The 17,077-nt window shown below is 49.2% G+C and overlaps 4 protein-coding genes across 4 annotated transcripts; 2 read left to right on the top strand and 2 right to left on the bottom strand.

The window, feature by feature from the left end:
- Positions 1 to 327: 327 nt before the first annotated feature.
- On the top strand, positions 328 to 935 carry RPS16 (40S ribosomal protein S16; the record flags this gene model as incomplete). Its single annotated transcript, XM_044851059.1, has 4 exons — positions 328 to 396; positions 467 to 538; positions 598 to 654; positions 735 to 935. 4 exons carry the CDS (start codon positions 328 to 330, stop codon positions 933 to 935), a joined length of 399 nt encoding a protein of 132 aa, XP_044709771.1.
- A 687-nt stretch (positions 936 to 1,622) lies between these two features.
- Positions 1,623 to 3,167, bottom strand: FPOAC1_006582 (uncharacterized protein; the record flags this gene model as incomplete). Its single annotated transcript, XM_044851058.1, has 1 exon — positions 1,623 to 3,167. The coding sequence occupies one exon, from the start codon at positions 3,165 to 3,167 to the stop codon at positions 1,623 to 1,625; it is 1,545 nt and encodes a 514-aa protein (XP_044709770.1).
- A 4,590-nt stretch (positions 3,168 to 7,757) lies between these two features.
- Positions 7,758 to 9,290, bottom strand: FPOAC1_006581 (uncharacterized protein; the record flags this gene model as incomplete). Its single annotated transcript, XM_044851057.1, has 4 exons — positions 7,758 to 7,783; positions 7,835 to 8,170; positions 8,227 to 8,407; positions 8,574 to 9,290. 4 exons carry the CDS (start codon positions 9,288 to 9,290, stop codon positions 7,758 to 7,760), a joined length of 1,260 nt encoding a protein of 419 aa, XP_044709769.1.
- Positions 9,291 to 12,226: 2,936 nt separating this feature from the next.
- FPOAC1_006580 (uncharacterized protein) lies at positions 12,227 to 12,622 on the top strand (the record flags this gene model as incomplete). Its single annotated transcript, XM_044851056.1, has 1 exon — positions 12,227 to 12,622. The coding sequence occupies one exon, from the start codon at positions 12,227 to 12,229 to the stop codon at positions 12,620 to 12,622; it is 396 nt and encodes a 131-aa protein (XP_044709768.1).
- Between the last annotated feature and the right edge of the window lie 4,455 nt (positions 12,623 to 17,077).

Here is a 17,077-nt window from a genome sequence, read left to right as displayed (position 1 = left end):
GATAATTGAGGATATGCTGACCTTGACGGTGGGCTGCGGTTCGTCGGGTTAGTATGAAGATTTGACGAATTTTTTTTCGTGGAGCAGAACAAAGGCCACCAAACTCCGGTCGCACTTTCCTGGTGGGTCATGCCCTAACTAAAGTGATGACTCAGCAGATTTCACGTGGTCGCTCCTTCCGTTTGGCAACACCAGCGAAAAAAGTTGCCCCACAGCCACAAGAGAGAGAGCCCTATTCCGACCTGCAAAATCTCAACTCTCAACACCATCACCACCCTCGATACGGCCGATCGCTCATTCCCCTCCGGCATCACGACAACCGCAATCATGAGCGCCACCAACTCCGTTCAGTGCTTCGGTAAGAAGAAGACGGCTACTGCTGTCGCCCACTGCAAGGTTCGCAATCCTGCATCGATACGATAAATGACCATTAAACACATGAGACTAACATAAATTAAACGTAAAGGCCGGTAAGGGTCTCATCAAGGTCAACGGACGTCCTCTCCAGCTCGTCCAGCCTGAGATCCTCCGCTTCAAGGTAAGATATATGCCATTCCATGTATCGGCCTTCGAGACAGAATTACTAACATGACACAGGTCTACGAGCCTCTTCTCGTCGTTGGTCTTGATAAGTTTGCCGGAATAGACATCCGGGTGAGGGTTAGCGGTGGTGGTCATACTTCCCAGGGAGGTTCCCCTTTTCAATTTAAAGAGCGACAAACTAACTTTCACAGATCTACGCTATCCGACAAGCTATCGCCAAGTCCCTGGTCGCCTACTACCAGAAGTTCGTCGATGAGCACTCCAAGAACCTCCTCAAGCAGGCTCTCGTCCAATTCGACCGAACCCTCCTCGTTGCCGACAACCGCCGCTGCGAGCCCAAGAAGTTCGGTGGTCCCGGTGCCCGTGCCCGCTTCCAGAAGTCTTACCGTTAAACGGTTCAAGATGTTTGTCGGGATGGGGCACAAAAGCGTCGAGTCGGAGCAATGTTGCAGTGGAGGATACAACGGGCAGTGCGAAAAAGGGACCGGAGTCACAATTTCCCTGGTTTGGGAATGGGTTACCTATTGACATTTGCATGGCCTTGCTTTTGGCGGATTGTACAGGATCTGGCAGGCAAATGAAATCTTTCAAGTTAACTATACGGCTCATGCTGTAATGGTTGTGATGTCAATGAACTGTCCTCCCGCTGGACTGGCTCCGAAACAAACACTCTACATTGTCTTGCCTGTGATAAGCGATTGCGTTATGAGAACTGGCTCTACCTGTTTACATCGGTCGAATGGGGAAAATAAGCTGGTTTAAAGCACCATACATTTGAAGAATCGATGTGCTACAATCAGTGTTTAATAACACGGTAAGAAGTATTAAGTTATCGCCATTCCACCTAAGAAACTACCAAAGTAAACCCTAGCTCCAAGCTCAAATCGAAATCTTGGACCCAACCACACCATATTATTCATTCATCAAGCAACACATTTCTGCAACACTGTTAACCCCTGAACACATTTAATTATGCTCTGGCCATGCCCCCGTGCTTGTCTAAACCGTTTAACAGTAGTCTTGCCTGCTATTCGTCCCCAGCGTCTCGAAGCACGAACCGTTCTCGCAGCTAGACATTCCTAGTCGTTCCACGAGACAAGATCGCGCTGCCGTCCAGACTCGTCCAGGTCAACAATTTCTGGCGCCCACTCACCACGTTCGTCTTCCGCTGCCATGTCCGCATCTTCCAGCTCCACCTCCTCGCCATCCTCCATCATGATATTACCACGACGCAAGTAGTCTCCGCGTAGATCCCAATCGAGCATGTTTGTTGCAACAGCCTCGAGACCTGCAAAAGCTGTGGCGACGCTGAGCTGATCTGATGTAGCTTGGTTACCCAGACCTTGCATGAGTTCCTCGAGGCGGCGCTTGTATACGGTAAGTGCAAGTCGCAGATCTCGGGTCTGTGACTCGGCAGAGTCCAGGATTGAACCCTCAAGCCAAGAGGCACTATACGTCAATTGTGCGGTCAGAGTGTGAATGAAAGCAGCAGCGAGAGATGGTCGGCGTGCGGGAAGAAGATAGGCGCGGAGAAATATCTTGAGCAGCATATGCCACCACTGCTGAATACATGAATCATTGCCAAGGTGCACACCCACGACGAATGTGAACTGAAATTCTCCAACAACGTCGTCAGAAGTGAGACCATTATGAGACGCATCGATCAGTGATAGGATGTAAGGAGTTGCGTCCGTAGCCTCAAGGGTCCGGTCAGCACCAGTGTTGTCTGTCGAGTATGTCTTTGTGCGTTGGCTAAAGGCAAAGTTGAGCTCACGAGCCATGAGCATGGGATTTGAGAGCGAGTTGTCGAGTTCCATCTCAGCCGCCATGAGTACTGATCCCTTGACACGATCGCCTGTGTGAAGCGTCCAGTTGTCGTAATTTTGACCAGTCACTCGATTGAGGAGATTCTCATTGACCTTGCCCGTGAGCTGCTCCCACATGTTGAAATTTCTTTGCGAGGCAGCTTGAGCCAGATCTCCACGGGCAGCGTTTACCGCAGTTGGGTCTTGGTAAGGGACCAGCTTAGAGTGGATAGCCTCGAGATTGTCGGACTGGATGCGTGCCTCAGCACGAGCAGAGTCGCCGAGAACCTCGTTGAAGCGGTCCCATTGCATAACATGGACAGCATTGGTATTGTTCGCGACAACCCAAAAGCCACAGCGGGTGGACATGCCTCCAGGATGAGCTACCCAGAAGAAGTGAGCTCCTGGGGGTATATCTCTGATGCCGCCAAAATGCTTAGCTGTAAATGATATAGAGTCATATCCAACAGTAAAGACCTCGGGCAAATCAAGAATGAGAACCACGTCGCCGCCTCCTAGGTGGTGTTCCAAAGGCTCCCAGGTCGGACTCTGGAGGGATTTCGAAGAGTTGTGCTGTGAGGTTTTATATAAAGAAGTAGTCTCTTTCTGTGTCGAGGGAGGATCAAGAGGTGGGGGGCCGTCATCATCGTCTTCTTCTTGATGAGGTGTCTCGCTGACTTGATGAACGTGAAGAGTTCCTAGGGGATGAGATCCTAGAACTGGCACTGACATTGCAGAGCCATCGCCGAAAGATGCGCCCGATGTTGATTTTGTCAAGCCCTTGGGACGAGATGGGAGCGTTGTGAGATCTCGCTCCATCTTGATATGACGACGTAAGAATAGATGATGCTTCGGTGATACGGTCAAAGCTTAAAGTGATAAGATGTGCCGAGTATGGTCTAAAGTAGTTTTGAGTATCCTTCAAGGTTGATGGTGTAGGTTTGAAATGTAGATATGATGATGGAATGTCTTGTTGAGATTAATGCTGTGCCCTGCAACTGGTCGGGTGTATGGTGGGGTAGCAAAAAAAAGCCAGGCAGCACAAAAGTATATGAGGGAGTGAGTATCACCAAAACGCATTCAATGATGAGGATAACAAGACTGTTCTAATGTATAGATATTGACCTGGACTTGTGTAGTTTGGCAGTAATCTATTTTATTTACTTTGGCTTTTTCCCTTTTCTTTCTTTCTCTCTTTTCCTTTAGACGCTCTACGCGCTTGGAGTACCACCACACGTCATTAGCAAAGAACATAGAAAAGTACCAAAATGACGTTCTGAGACAAAAAGATCAAGGAAACAGTTCTCATGAATAGATTATGGTGGAGGTGCGTACAAACTAAATTTTACGCCGAACTGGACAAGTGAATAAATGTTAATTTGTATGTGTCAACACTTCACGACACTCAAACAAAGTGACTTCAAGTAACTTTAATGTGAGTCAGAGGAATGATCGGATATATCTACAAGAGCCAGTGTTTTATATTGGCTTTATACAGTTCTCAGCTGATTCTCAAATTCTTCGGTGCTGTTGAGACCAACTCTGTCTCTCGTATATAATGCAGATAACATGTGCACTCCTTCGAGTCTTGGTGTCATGGATTCTATAAAGTTCCGGCAGCTCCTGAACATGTTTCGGCCTCTAATCGGTAGCACCTGTATATTAAGTTCTCTTTGATGCAGAGGAACAGTTGGACTTTGGGCTGCATATTGCCCGTTGGGAGTTGCATATACACAAGCCCTCGATTGGGTGTTGGACGTCAGTTATGTAACGGCCAAACACGCTCAGACAACAGATCTACAAATAATTCACTTCAACCGATAACTTTGGACCCTATTGACTATATTCCTCATTGCAAAATATATACATGAATGCGCTCTCACCCGTATACTGAGTTGTGTTATAGCTGCGAGCGCCTCGAAGTCCCGCCTCTGGTTCCTGGAGCACACAATTGTGAAGTATGTGATGTATATCAAAGCTATCAAGAGCCATTATTTCCGCCGAAAGTGTAAATTAAGTCCCCCTGGACGTCCGGACCCTGCCACGTCAACTCGTCGTTGTTGTCCCTGCAACACTGCTACGCCGTGACCGTAACTGGATATCTGCAAGGATCAACACTGTGACCAAACAGTGTGTTGTCATGGGTCCCGTTCCTCTAGGGGCAAACTAAGATAAACGTAGAGATCCTTTGTCCATGTCTGTGTGCAGCGCCAGTCACGTAAAGCTTGAGCACAGTCCCTCTGGGTGTATGGGTTAACCGTGCCGTGGTTGTGCGTTCGCTAGGTTCGCCTGGGTCTGTTCCTAGTCTGTTCCTGAAAGTCCAACTTTGGAACTTCTGAATAACTCTCTTCCAGGGATGAACATACGTCTATGGTAGAATTGTGACCAAGTGATATACACTCGTTATCTGGTTAACCTGATTATACAAATGTATAAGGTGATCGACTACGTGTTGGTTTTTTACATAACGTTTCGCTTAACATGTTCTGAAACATATGTTAGTCACGGAATCTCAATCACAAGCCACTTATTGGAAGCCTTATTAGGTTTGGAAGGATACAAGGCTTCGCCATTGCTACTGGTACGCAACTCGCATCTTTCTGTCAATCAATTGAGTGCTCCAGACCCTCAACCTTGTATGTAGCACAACACTGTCGTCACACGCCAAACACAGAGACAATCCTCCCGAAAGTCTTGTCTTGGTATCACCTCAATTTCTGCTCTAGCCTTTGTGGTATTTGACACCCGTCTTAGACCAGAGAGTTACGTACTCTACCAAGCCCGATACCATGGTTCAGAAACGCCATGCCCGTTGGATCTAAACCAGACCCAAAGCCACTAGTCTAGAAAGCAAATACGACAATCAGATGAACAACATTTACTATATAGATCATTGTAAGATTTCGATCTCAGAGTTGCAGAAAGCCTGACTGTCAACCACTTGACAAAAAGGTAAAACAATTTAGTCACTTTAGGCCATCATAGACCCGCTCTTAGGCTACATGTTTATTTTCCGTATCCTAAGCTTAGGTAGTTCTTAACGTCTTCTGCCATCGCCTAGTCAAGGTACTAAAATGATTGGGGGCGACCAACAAGCGGCAAATGTCTTGTGTTACCATTTCCCTGCTTTTAACTAACTTGTTTGTAGGAGGCGAGGTTGATAGTTAGAGGAGCGGCTAAATTCTCCTAGCGCCGCAAGGTCACCCCCTTGTTCATCAGCAACGGCGTCAGTCACACACACACACTCACCAAGGCAATAAGTCTCTTGCCTTGTTGTTACTACGCTGAGCGAGAGCCTTGGTACGGTAGGTTAGGTGGTTCAAGTTGACGTTAGTTGGTTCGCTTTTCTGCGGCCCCCTAGTTGGGTTTCTTTTTTACTCTACTGCCAGCCTAGTTCATACTTTTTGCTGTACACGCCCCCCTTGCTTAGTCGTTTCTTTGAATGAGACGTTACAGTGGTGGTGAAAAAAAGTAGCTTATCTGCATGCAATGCAAGTCGTGGCGTGGCGGATTTATATTATGTATATGCCGTAAGGCTGTGTCTGTGTGTTGTAAGCAAGTGAGCGCTGATGATATGATATTACTACTCAAGACACGGGCGGGCGGTATATTTTTCGTTTCATTATTGTACTTGTGTATTTGTTTGGGAGCTGCTGTTTCTTGACTTGAAACATAATTAACTTTATATATCCTTGTCTATATCACAGTCACCAACCTAGTTAGTTTTAGTAGTTTAGTCCATCTCGGAAACAGTCGTCTCCATCCACGAAACTATATGCGCACCTATGTATGTATGTATGCACGTACCATGGTCCAGTGCCGTAGAATACAACCTACTTACAGTACCGAGACTCTCATCGTTTCTCATATTCCCCTCCCCCTATCCCTATCCCTATCTATCAAGATCCCAGTTGCAGATCATCTTCAAGGTTTCTCGTTTACTGTGTTGCCGTCCATCATGGATCGGACCGCCGCATTGCATCGCATCGCATAGCGTGGCATCACCAACCCGCATCGCATACGCACACACCAGGTCAGCTCAACCTTCGGCAATCTCATAGATCTCTCTGTCTCTCTGTCTGTCCATCTCTTCTCTCATTTGTATCGCCCCCCCCCCTCCCACTTGGCATTGCTTGGAACTGTCAATCAGAAAAACATCAGACCACTTTCTCTCCTGTTCCCCTTGTTAAGCTAAGGTGCACTACACATGTACGTCAGGCCTTTCCCGTGGCCTTGTGTTACCCGACCTTTCCCTTCTCTGCTCTTTGCCTTGTCTATCAACCACCATTGCTCATCTACCGTCCTTGCTTTTTAGGTCCTTTTGTTATTCACACCCTTGACTACTTATCTCTCTCTCGCTCACTCACTCGTTAGCGTTTGTATCACAGCAACACAACCACCCCCATCTATTTCGATGCAATGCGCAACACAACCCTACCTGCGGCACGCCACCCACGTTTAACCAGGTTTATTAAGTATCACTCCCGTCCATGTGTTGCGATCGATTTCGCCTCTTTTCTATAAAGATAGGGCTGACTTTGACCCGACAGATTGGTTCACTAGATCGTGCTAACGAAGCCTCACATGTTGTCTGGTTGACATGTAAGTGTGTTTGTCATGTCTCTTGATGATATTATCACCATATGTCAATTTGCTGTAGAATTGCACAAGAATAAATAAATTTGCTCAACCAGTCTGATTCTGAAGTGCGATTATACACATACACATCACAAAATCTAGCCGCCATATAATCATAAAGTACCATCCGTATGCGTCTATCAGCCTTGTTCCACCCTCCTCGCAGGCGTGTCAACGACGCCAAGCAGACACAAGCCGCCATATGAATAAAAAATCTTCAACTTCATCTCTGCGCAATAAATGTGAATAGAAAAGCGCGGGTACCCGGCACTAACGCTGCACTTCCGTGTCAGCTGAGAAGCGGCCATACCTCCAAAACATAACAAGTCGTCTCAAATGCAGATAAGCCACGCCGAACCTCCAGGACCGTCCCTTGACCGACAACCTGATGCTCATAAATAGAAATCGGTAACTCCCCAACCCACATCTTGTCGAAGAGCGTGTATGCGTAAACTCCAAAACCAAAACCAAGAAGCAAAGCGGTCCAGCGACTGAACGGATATGCCGAAACCCCGTCGGAAGGTACAGTGTCGACCAAAGGGGCTGCCATTGTCGAAATAGAGAGGTAATTACCGGATCAAGGAATCGCATGGCGACGTTCCATGATCCCAAAATCCACCGCGTCGTCCCAGACCAGCGTCAAGTCTGTATTGATGCAAAAATCAACGACACCGCGGCAGTTCCAATATAGTACAGCGGGTATTCCTTTTCCATCCTGACTTTTGATGACTTTCCTCCTCTAGAACCTTGATCCTTGCTTGACCACCCGCCTTAGTGGCTTGGGGGTTGCGCGTTTGCTAAGCCTGGTTAGTTCATCAACTAAGCCACCCTCTGTCTTTGCGACATACATTGGTAAGGAATGCCCTGGCTGGGTTGCGCATAGGGCGAGTGAGGCTGGTAATTGGAGTACATGTGACTGTTGTTGTAATCGGGAAGTGGCTGTTGAGGAACCGCCGATGGTGGAGGCGGGTACTGAGCAGGCTGGTAGCCGATAGGAGGCAACTGAACAGGCCGTGAGCCGGGATAGGATGAGGTAGGAGTGCCATCAGGTCCCTGGGGGTCGGGGCCTCCGTTTTGAGCAGCAGCAGCAGCCGCTGCCTGGCGTTGTCGCTCTTCTTCGGCCTTGCGATTGGCCTCTTCTTCCTTCTTTCGCTGCTTCCACTCCTTTCGAATCTCCTTGAATTCTGTATACATAGGTAAGTGCACGTTCGTTGTGGTCAAAATACGCGTTTCAACTTACCCTCGGGAGTTCGTTTCTGACCGTGAGACTGCATGGTAACGTGAGCATTCAAGTGGTTCAATGTACCGTAGGCCTTTTCACAACCATTCCAGCCACACTTGTACATGCGCTCAATCTCTTCATATCGTCGCCGAGGTCGCTTGTGCTGCTGCGCGCCTGGAATGGGCACGAAAGAGTAAACCTAGAAGAGGTTAGACACGGTCGAGTATGAAACAATTGACAGATCCCGCATAAAACAAGTTTGCAACTGGTGAACCAACGCGTCCCAAAAGGTCAACGGATGTTGCGCGCAAGGTTCTCATTCAAGCTCAACTCATCTCATACATGCCTGTGCAGTTTTAACATACCTGGTTGGGGCGTTGGGGAGGGGCCGCTGAAGCTGGGTTCTGAGCGTAGACTGGGTGACCAGGAGTCAAAGGCGCACCACCGTGCTGCCCATAACCAGCCCAGTCTGGTCGAGGCTGCGCATACATGCCTCCACCAGGGTGAGAGTAGCTGTGTGTCATGTCTGGGTTGGGCGCGTAGGGAGAATGCTGCCCATAAGACGCGTAGGTAGGGCTCGGGGCGGCGATGGACGGATCTATAGGAACATCGTTGTCAGATTTGACCGGATGGGTCTGATGGCTACGCCCATCCTGCTGGGGCATTGACGGACTGTTCTGTTGTTGCGCCATACTTCCACTGCTGGCGCTGCTTGCAGGATGGTATGAACGCTGGACGTGCTCTGGGAAAGATCCTGATCGGGCAGTTTGAGGGTAAACGCCGTACTCGGAGGTGGGAGTAGCTGATGTCGAGTAGTTGACTTCCTGCTTGACAGGATATTGCGCAGCAGATGCGTGATCTGCCCTCGAACCTTCAGAATTGGTGTCGCCGAAGTTGCTTGGATAGGGCGAAGGCAAACCTGACTGCGAGTACTCGGTAGCACTTCGTTCCATAGAGTTGGGAGAGCGGAGGAGCGTGTCTAGAGTCGCCTCGGAACCAAGTTTCGCGATGTTGGAAGCAGTGTGCAGCGATGCGCGGTTGTCAACAAAAGTATGAGGTTGCTGTGTTGGCACCAAAGACATGCTACAGCTCCACGGGGCTGATGATAAAGAAATGGCCGGCGAGGTTTTAGCTCAGACCCGCGTCAAGTTGGTGTTTGCCGGTAACAGGGGAAAGAAGGGTAATGGCTGAGCGCTTGCAAAGAGACTTGCGGCGGCGCGGCAGTATATGTTGTTGGCGGCGGCAGTAGTAGCGCCGTTTGCAAGACCAAAGGTTGGTTTATGGTTAAGTGTGTGATGCGAGCACCTAGGCCGAGTCCTTGGGCGCGGATCTTGCTGGGGAGGGAAGATAGAGATGGGGGAATGGAGCCTAGGGCAAGGATAGTTCACTTTTCCTCGATCAGAGAGAGGTCGGGCTAAGTCGCCCGTAGTTCTTGGGGAGCGACACACTAATATAGTGCGATGTTGAAATCGGCCTGGTACGGTGGACTCTGCCGAGAACCCAGAGGCAAAGAGGGTCTAGCGTCTAGGAGCCTGAGAAAGACCAGGGTGTGAAAAGTGTATCTCCCACGATACACTGACTCTCGTCGTGCTGAGAGCGACTCGCGACCTTGCAGGGGGGAGGGGGGTGTGCGTGTCTGCACCTGTGCAAGAAAGCCTCTGTGATGACGGAGAGGGGCGGGACCGAAAAGAATTTTATACAGTAGGGTCTCAAGGGGAGGAAAATGAATGACGGAGTGATGAATAGGATGCACTCCTCCGCAGCCTGGAGGCAAAAGGTTGGCGGTCTCAAGGTGGGACCAGCCGGTCGGGAACGCAATAAACCTATCTATGTATGTGTTGTATGTAGGTATGCGCGCCGAGTACAGTAATTTTCAACAATCAGAAGCCGTCAGATTTGGTGTTGTTGGCTAAAGCTGGATGATGCCGAAGTCCAACCAACGAACGGATCACGGCGAAGTAGAGACTGTAGTAAGCAGAAATTGGTTTGGTTTGGTTTGGTCTGGTCTGGTCTGATCTGGCCAACCCAACTCAACTCAACTCAACTCAACCCAGGGCAGTGGCAGTGGGATCCTGCGCTTATCGACCTTTGTGGGTAGCGTGGGTTTTGTTTGAAGACGAGGGGTGTGCAAGTTTGGTGCAAGCTTTTTGAGAGGAACAGTAGCAGCAGTGTATGTATGTACAGTATCACTGGAGGAGCAACAGTGAACGACCAGGCAGGCAGGCAGGCAGCGCAGCAAATGAATACCAAGTCGGGATATTTCCGTTGTAGCGTGTGAGAATGGTGGAGGGACTGGGCTTGGACTGGACTGGACTAGACTTGAGAAGAAATTCAAGCCAAGTCAAGTTCAAGTAAGTCGATCGTTCTGCCGAGGATACCCCACGTCGCGACCGGTGCCGGATCTGCCGCTGACTCGTGGTTTTCTGAGCGAAAGCGGCGAGTAATTACGAGAAAGCTCAAGCGTCTTTCCAGGGGATAGGTAGGGAAGGTGATATCAAAGGGGGTGTGTGGTGAGGAAGGAGAGGGGAGATGATGTTGAGTTGAGTTGAGTTCAGATGAGCTGAGCTGAACTGAACCGAGTCGACAACTCGAATGGATGAATTAAGTTGGTTTGAAGCGAAGTGATGCGATGCGATAAAATGGGGATGTCAAGTGGAGGTGAAGGGGAAAATGGGAGAGGACCACCGATTATCTGATGACTGGGGGGTCTGTTTTCCTTTCCTTTCTTTTCTTCCTTGGGTAAGACGCAGGAGAAAGAGAAAAAAGAGAAAAATCGGAATTCGTATGCACCCGTATGATGAAGGAGCCCGAGCAAAAGGAAGTGGCATATGAACGGGAAGCCCCTTGCCCCTGTCAACCTAGGATGGGATGGGATGGGATAGGATAGGATAATGGATTTACTTACTACTGCGTGCTGCAACCTGCTGGCTGGGTCTGGTCTGGGCTTGGCTGGGCCTCGCTGGGATGCGGTCTTTGCTTTGCTCATCAATCTCCCCTTGCTGGGTTCATAATTATTACACACACATATGTACAGCTATTACACACACACTCAAACACATACGCGCGCAGCAGCATAAGACAGACATTCCCAAAAAAGGCTTGCAATATAAATTGTGGCGGAGGGTGCAAGTAATTGGGGTGAAAGGGTTGCTAGCACTGCCAAAAATAAACAGAAATATAATCACAATAAACGGTGTGATTGGATCGCCAGGTGCCTCGATTGTGCTGATGTGTAGGTATGTATGGTCTGTCTCTTGTAATCTGTCCGTCCATCTTCCGATCTTCATGGGTCATCGCAGTCGAGCGTTGTCCTCTGTCCTCCCGAGACGAGAAGCACAGCACAACCTACTCACAACACGACTGTAACGCGAGCTGCCTGAGGGGACATCACGTCCACGAAAGCGTCAAGGAAGCCCAGCAAGGTGGTGAAATCGACCAGGGGAAGTGAGCATAGTAGAGCAGGGATAGTAACCGCGTGCCCGGCGTTTTTTGGCACAAGTCCCACCCAGAAAACCACCCCGTACTGGATCAAGGGCTCAAGGAATGCCCACCCTACCAGGGAGAGAAGTGTCTCCTCCACTGGGTACAGTGCGCAAGGAGGATCCCTGACTTCTGGCAGCAGATCTGCGGCCTTTTCCAATGCTAGGACCAATCAATTCTTGGGGTGGCTGGTTCCTCCACTGGAAGAGAAGTCCAGGATGCTTGTGTTGAATGCAGCTCGGGGCTTGGCTAATAATTTCCAAAGAGGGGTTAGACAAGTTAGTTGCCGATTTTCCAGCTTGTCGACAGGGTGCCAATAAAAGAGGTCATCGATCAAAGAGAATGGGGTCTCCGGGCACGCGGATTGCCACTGCCGAATGAAGAGGAGAGATTGCGAAATCCTCTTGTGACCTGAACTGACTCGGACCAGGAATACCTTATTAACTTTTATCAGTAATCAAGGAAGACGAGATATAGAGCACGGATGCAGATGCTGAGGCCTCAAGAACGTGGCGGCAAGGTCGTAGTGTTGTAATCAATGGGTGTGAATGAGCCCGGCGTCGTGGTTCCCAGGGCACTAGTCGCAAGCCAAGCTCAAGGATGGATCACTTTATTCTCCGCGACACGGTTGTGTAACGACACTTTTGCTGTGCTGCGTCTGCGCGACACCCGCGATGCCATCATGGCAGTGGTATCGGCAGGCAAGCTTGTAGCGATGGACCAATGTAGGACAGTACCCAACTATGTAGGTGGAATCCACGAGTCCCTGACGTGCAGGTCATATTCTTTAGCAAAGCTTTGGTCTTTGGATGCCGGCGCCGTTGATCGGGCTAAAGATTCCGTATCCGCCTCGATCGTGTTGGCTTCAGGGGATGGCAGCTCTCTAGACTCTAGCTCAGCCCTAGAAGATGGTTACCTACCTCTCATGTCTTGAGATGATCCAGCGCTCCGGAGAAAGTGTGAAACGGCGTCGGAAGCAGCACCAATGTCTACGCCGCGTCGTCAGCGACCTAAGTCGCCATCCGCTGTGCTGGCATGCCATACCCTGAATTGTGGCTTATACTGTAACATTAGCAGAAGCAGAAGCAACAGCAACGCAATCTCAACGGAATACATTGCACGTATAGTAACGAGAATAGGCCTCGTGATTGAGTCTGTGGTGGTGCATCAAAGACCCGGTTCAATTATCCCGTACAGAGTTGAAAGGATGGTATGGCAACACACAAAGTTGGTAAACGTCAGTCGAGTCAGCTGTTCCCCCCTATAAACTTTTGGAGTATGTACACACGGACGTAACCCAACTTAATTCTAAACGCGCTGTCGTCAATAACTTTGATCAAGTACCTTGATAAGTCCAAGACTCGCTAATCACAACTGAGCGAGAGATGATATATTGGTATGGAGACAATTGCGTAAGTAGATCTCTGATACAAAGTATCCATCTATATTGATTGATCCATCCCTTGATTTACCTAGTACCGGGCATTTTATTACCTGCTACCAGGTACTGAGTGGCCCAAGATTGAACCTATCTCACATCCTGCCTGAAGCTAACCTAGGCCGTTGGCACTTGCTCTATTACATACCCTACAAGACAGAAGTGGAGAAGGTGCCAATTTCAACCTTCTCCAACTCTCAACCTCTTGTCAATTAACCAAGTTCCTGAATCGTCAATAATAAAAAACCCACCAAGTCATCCCTTAATGATTACCTACAGGGCGTATCGCCAGCCAGGAGCGTCGGCTATCACATCAATCAAAATGGTCGATTATCGTCATACAGAGACAGCATCGAGGCATGAGCCGCTTCTTGGCTTCTCCAGCCTTTGGTGATCGAGCCACACTGTTCCAAGATCCTGGCAGCCATGATACCTTTCTAGTCGAATGATCTGTCCCAGAAACTTCAGGGTCTAGTTAAACAAGATCCTAAGCGACCCGAACATCTGGGATGAACTAAAAGGGGGACTAAGATGCCCCAAAGAGGCACAGTAGTCCTAGTTTGTTGGTGTCTCTCTACGGTAATTAGTGGATTGTCTTTTTTTTTTTTTTGCTAGCCAGGCACCTCAGCTAACTTGTTCGTCGGTTCACTGTAGGAAAGTTTAGATACGACTCCTTGTCGAGCGACACCGCATTTGAAAACACTGCAGTATCAGGACTGTCACTTCTCCCGCTGCACACCGCGATGCATCAATACGGTGTCTGACAACAACTATGCAGATGCTTCGGTCTTTGAGCCAATAGACGTCCAGCATCACCCAACCAAGCGACTTTGTCAGTCAAACAGGGGACCTTGGAAGATCCTTCGATTTAGAAAAGGCATTAATAACTCTCCATCTTAATGTTGCCCAGCCGGTCCAAGCTCCTCGTCAACCACAAACCCAACTTGCCACTGTTTATGGACCGCAACATGACACACTAGGCGTCGCACAAACCGAATGGAAACATTCAAGAAGGCTCCACGTGTTGACATGGCTTTGTGTTCCTCTGAGCTTGCGAGACAGACTTGACTACACGTACTGCTCACGTGGAGTACCCACTGATGCGCAACCCATGCCGATTCCAGCCCTTATGGTGAGGTGGCTGGGCCCCTTGTGCGACTTTTACGAGTGATAGGTTCTTTGCGACATCAGACAAAGTTGTCCCACCGCCGTTGGTTACCATCTGTCTCAATGGCCAGATTTGCAACGTCGAGGCTCCCAGAACTCCCAGCACTGTGTTGAGGGTACCCACACCTTCAAGACAGACGTCAAGCTCAGCAATTTTGCTCGTGCACCTGAATATGCGGGCGGAACAGCTCTTCGTTTCCTCCTTGGCGTGTTTGCATAAAGACCTGGGCTCACTATCCAATCTGAGAATTGGTCTTATTCAATTGATTACCAAAGTCTACATACATACCATTTACCTCTGTTGAAGATTCGAGGCACGTATTGTCCGCTTCTCAGAGATCCAAAAGATACAAAACGCAGGGTCTTTGCTTCACAATCTTATCGACGGGATAAGAAGCGCATGGTGTCAGAGATTGCCTTGTGGGGGAATAGCACACCAGTGTTGCGTGTGGTTGGGTCACTTGGGCGTCAGTTCACGCGTCCGCATATCAAGCAAGGGCAGCCCCAATGTGTCTAGCTCGTCTGTCACGCAGCAATTGAGTTGTTGCTTCAGCCCTGACTCGGGTTTACCACTGCATTGCTGTCCACACAAGCTCTTCTGACCATGGTAGATTGATTCCAGTGTTAGTGCTTCTCAAGTTTGCGGGGAATCAAATTTGGAAAACTTTTGCTGGTCAACAATGACTGCCGGCATGAACCAACATTAAACTGGCCTCGCTTCTTGTACAGGCACAGCTCTTGTCAACAGGCGTCGTTTTGCGCGGGGTTCCGTTCACCTCTACCTCCCCCTCCTGGATGTTTTGGTGAATGCAACCCCCTCCTGGTTCTCGTCTTGACCGCCTTCGATGCATTCATCCGAACATCCAATTGTTACGCAGGGCGAGCCTGCAGACAGACAAATGATAAAAGCAAGCATGATTGATTTTTTGCGACATTACTTTGGACATGGGTCCATGGAAAATGAGACAGTTTGCCAACTTTGCTCTGCAAGGAAGGAATTGCTCAGATGTACAACACGCCAGGGTTGGGCACCGTATGCACACAGACCGGAGAACGATATTCGAAGCTCTCGATTTCTGGACTCCGGCCCACATCCACAATCAAAGAATTCTTGGACAAAACATCCACAATGTCAAGGCGGTGAGCAGTCCATACCAACTGTGACGCTTCATCAGCGCAACATGACACGAAACGCAGTCACTGGTAAAGACCGTGGCTCAATTCACTTTGGTCACCGTATGGGTAGTCTACTTACCAGCCATTCAAGCAAGAAACCCTGAGCGGCGCACCACAGCGATACCAATCCGCTGGAAACTGCGCGAGGGCTTGTGGCTCTTGTGTTTAACTGCAAATGGGCTAACCTGTCCTGCCAAGTCTCCAATCACAGGGGTGTACATAGAAGATGACGGTTGCCGGCTGGAGCGTCTCCACTAGGCCCAGAGTCAATCTGGTGGATGATGAGTTTGTCAATCCAAAAGGCAACCGACTCATTTCGTTGGTAGAACAGATCCAACAGTTGATAAAAGTGTCAAGGAGGAATATTTGAGCGAGTAAAAGCCGAAACGACATCGAGTAATACCCAGACGGGGCAGTGTGTGAACAGTGTGCAAACAACCCACACAAGTGAATATTTCTGGTTGCTGAAAACTTCTGCATGGACAATCAAGGGCCAAGAAGCTGCGAGGGACGTCGACATCGACATTCGATCAAGACGCGTGTGGGGCCCTGGCATAGCCTTTATTGCAAATCATTTTACAAGGGATATTCTCAGTCAGTTTCGGTACAATCAATTGACCTCCACGCAGATGGATCGAATCTGATGAGCCAATGCTGGACCAGGAGCATCCGTCTTCTTGTGCCGCTCGTCAACAAACTAACTAGATGATGGCCTAGAATCGCCAGGATATTGTTCAATATCAAAAACTCTCAAGCATGAAACTTTCCTGTTGGACGTTTCTCAAGTCGATCATTTTGTTTCTCGTTCCCCAGCGTCGCACAGATACCAACATCTCGGAAACACAACAAGCCGGGCATTATCCACCTTGAGTCAAGGATGGGAAAACACGCAGCAGGACCTTTGGCAGCCAGTAGCTAGCGTTGTTTTGAGGACCTTAGCTCCAAGTGACCCAGCAGATCTTGAACCACACAGGACTCATGAGTCGGTGGATGTCACTTGCATATCCAGGAACGTGTGAGGCTACGGCAAGCCATCGATTGTGACGGTGGACGGCAGTCGACTTAGTCCACGTTGACAGTGTCTCTGATTCCCCAGCAAACGTGGACTAGTCAGAAGCCGGCCCAACTACGATCTCTGGCCTTCCCGTGGTACTGGGAATCTCCCGTACGCCGGTGTCTTGTCATGCGCAATATCAACGACAAGCGCAGAGTACGACAGCCACCGGCCAACCTTGCTTTGATTATCCAAAATTTCAGTCAGCGTTTTTCGCCGATGGTGCGAAGGGCATCGTTACAGGTGACCAGTCATCTTACTGATCTACGGACCAATCTCACTTCTTCTGAATGATTGTATCAGGGCCCACCACACCGTGAGAACACTCAGATCTTGGTGGGCTGAGCAGCGCTAGCGATCTGCAGAACGGTGGGCGCAAAGCCAGACGACTCAGCTCATTAGCGTATGTCGAATTGGGCGTGGTGCGCATTGGACTTGGGTTTCTACTCCGTACATTGCCCTGCTAGCGCACACCTCACGATTCAGGGTGGTCAACCTCCACTGTCAAGGTCTATCCATTTCTGTTACTTCGGAAATGATTATGAGCCCAGTTT

This window comes from Fusarium poae, chromosome 2 (genome assembly GCF_019609905.1).
Source record: "Fusarium poae strain DAOMC 252244 chromosome 2, whole genome shotgun sequence".
Taxonomy (NCBI): domain Eukaryota; kingdom Fungi; phylum Ascomycota; class Sordariomycetes; order Hypocreales; family Nectriaceae; genus Fusarium; species Fusarium poae.
The sequence above is the reverse complement of the archived record's forward strand: the minus strand, read 5'-3'. Positions and strand labels throughout refer to the sequence as shown.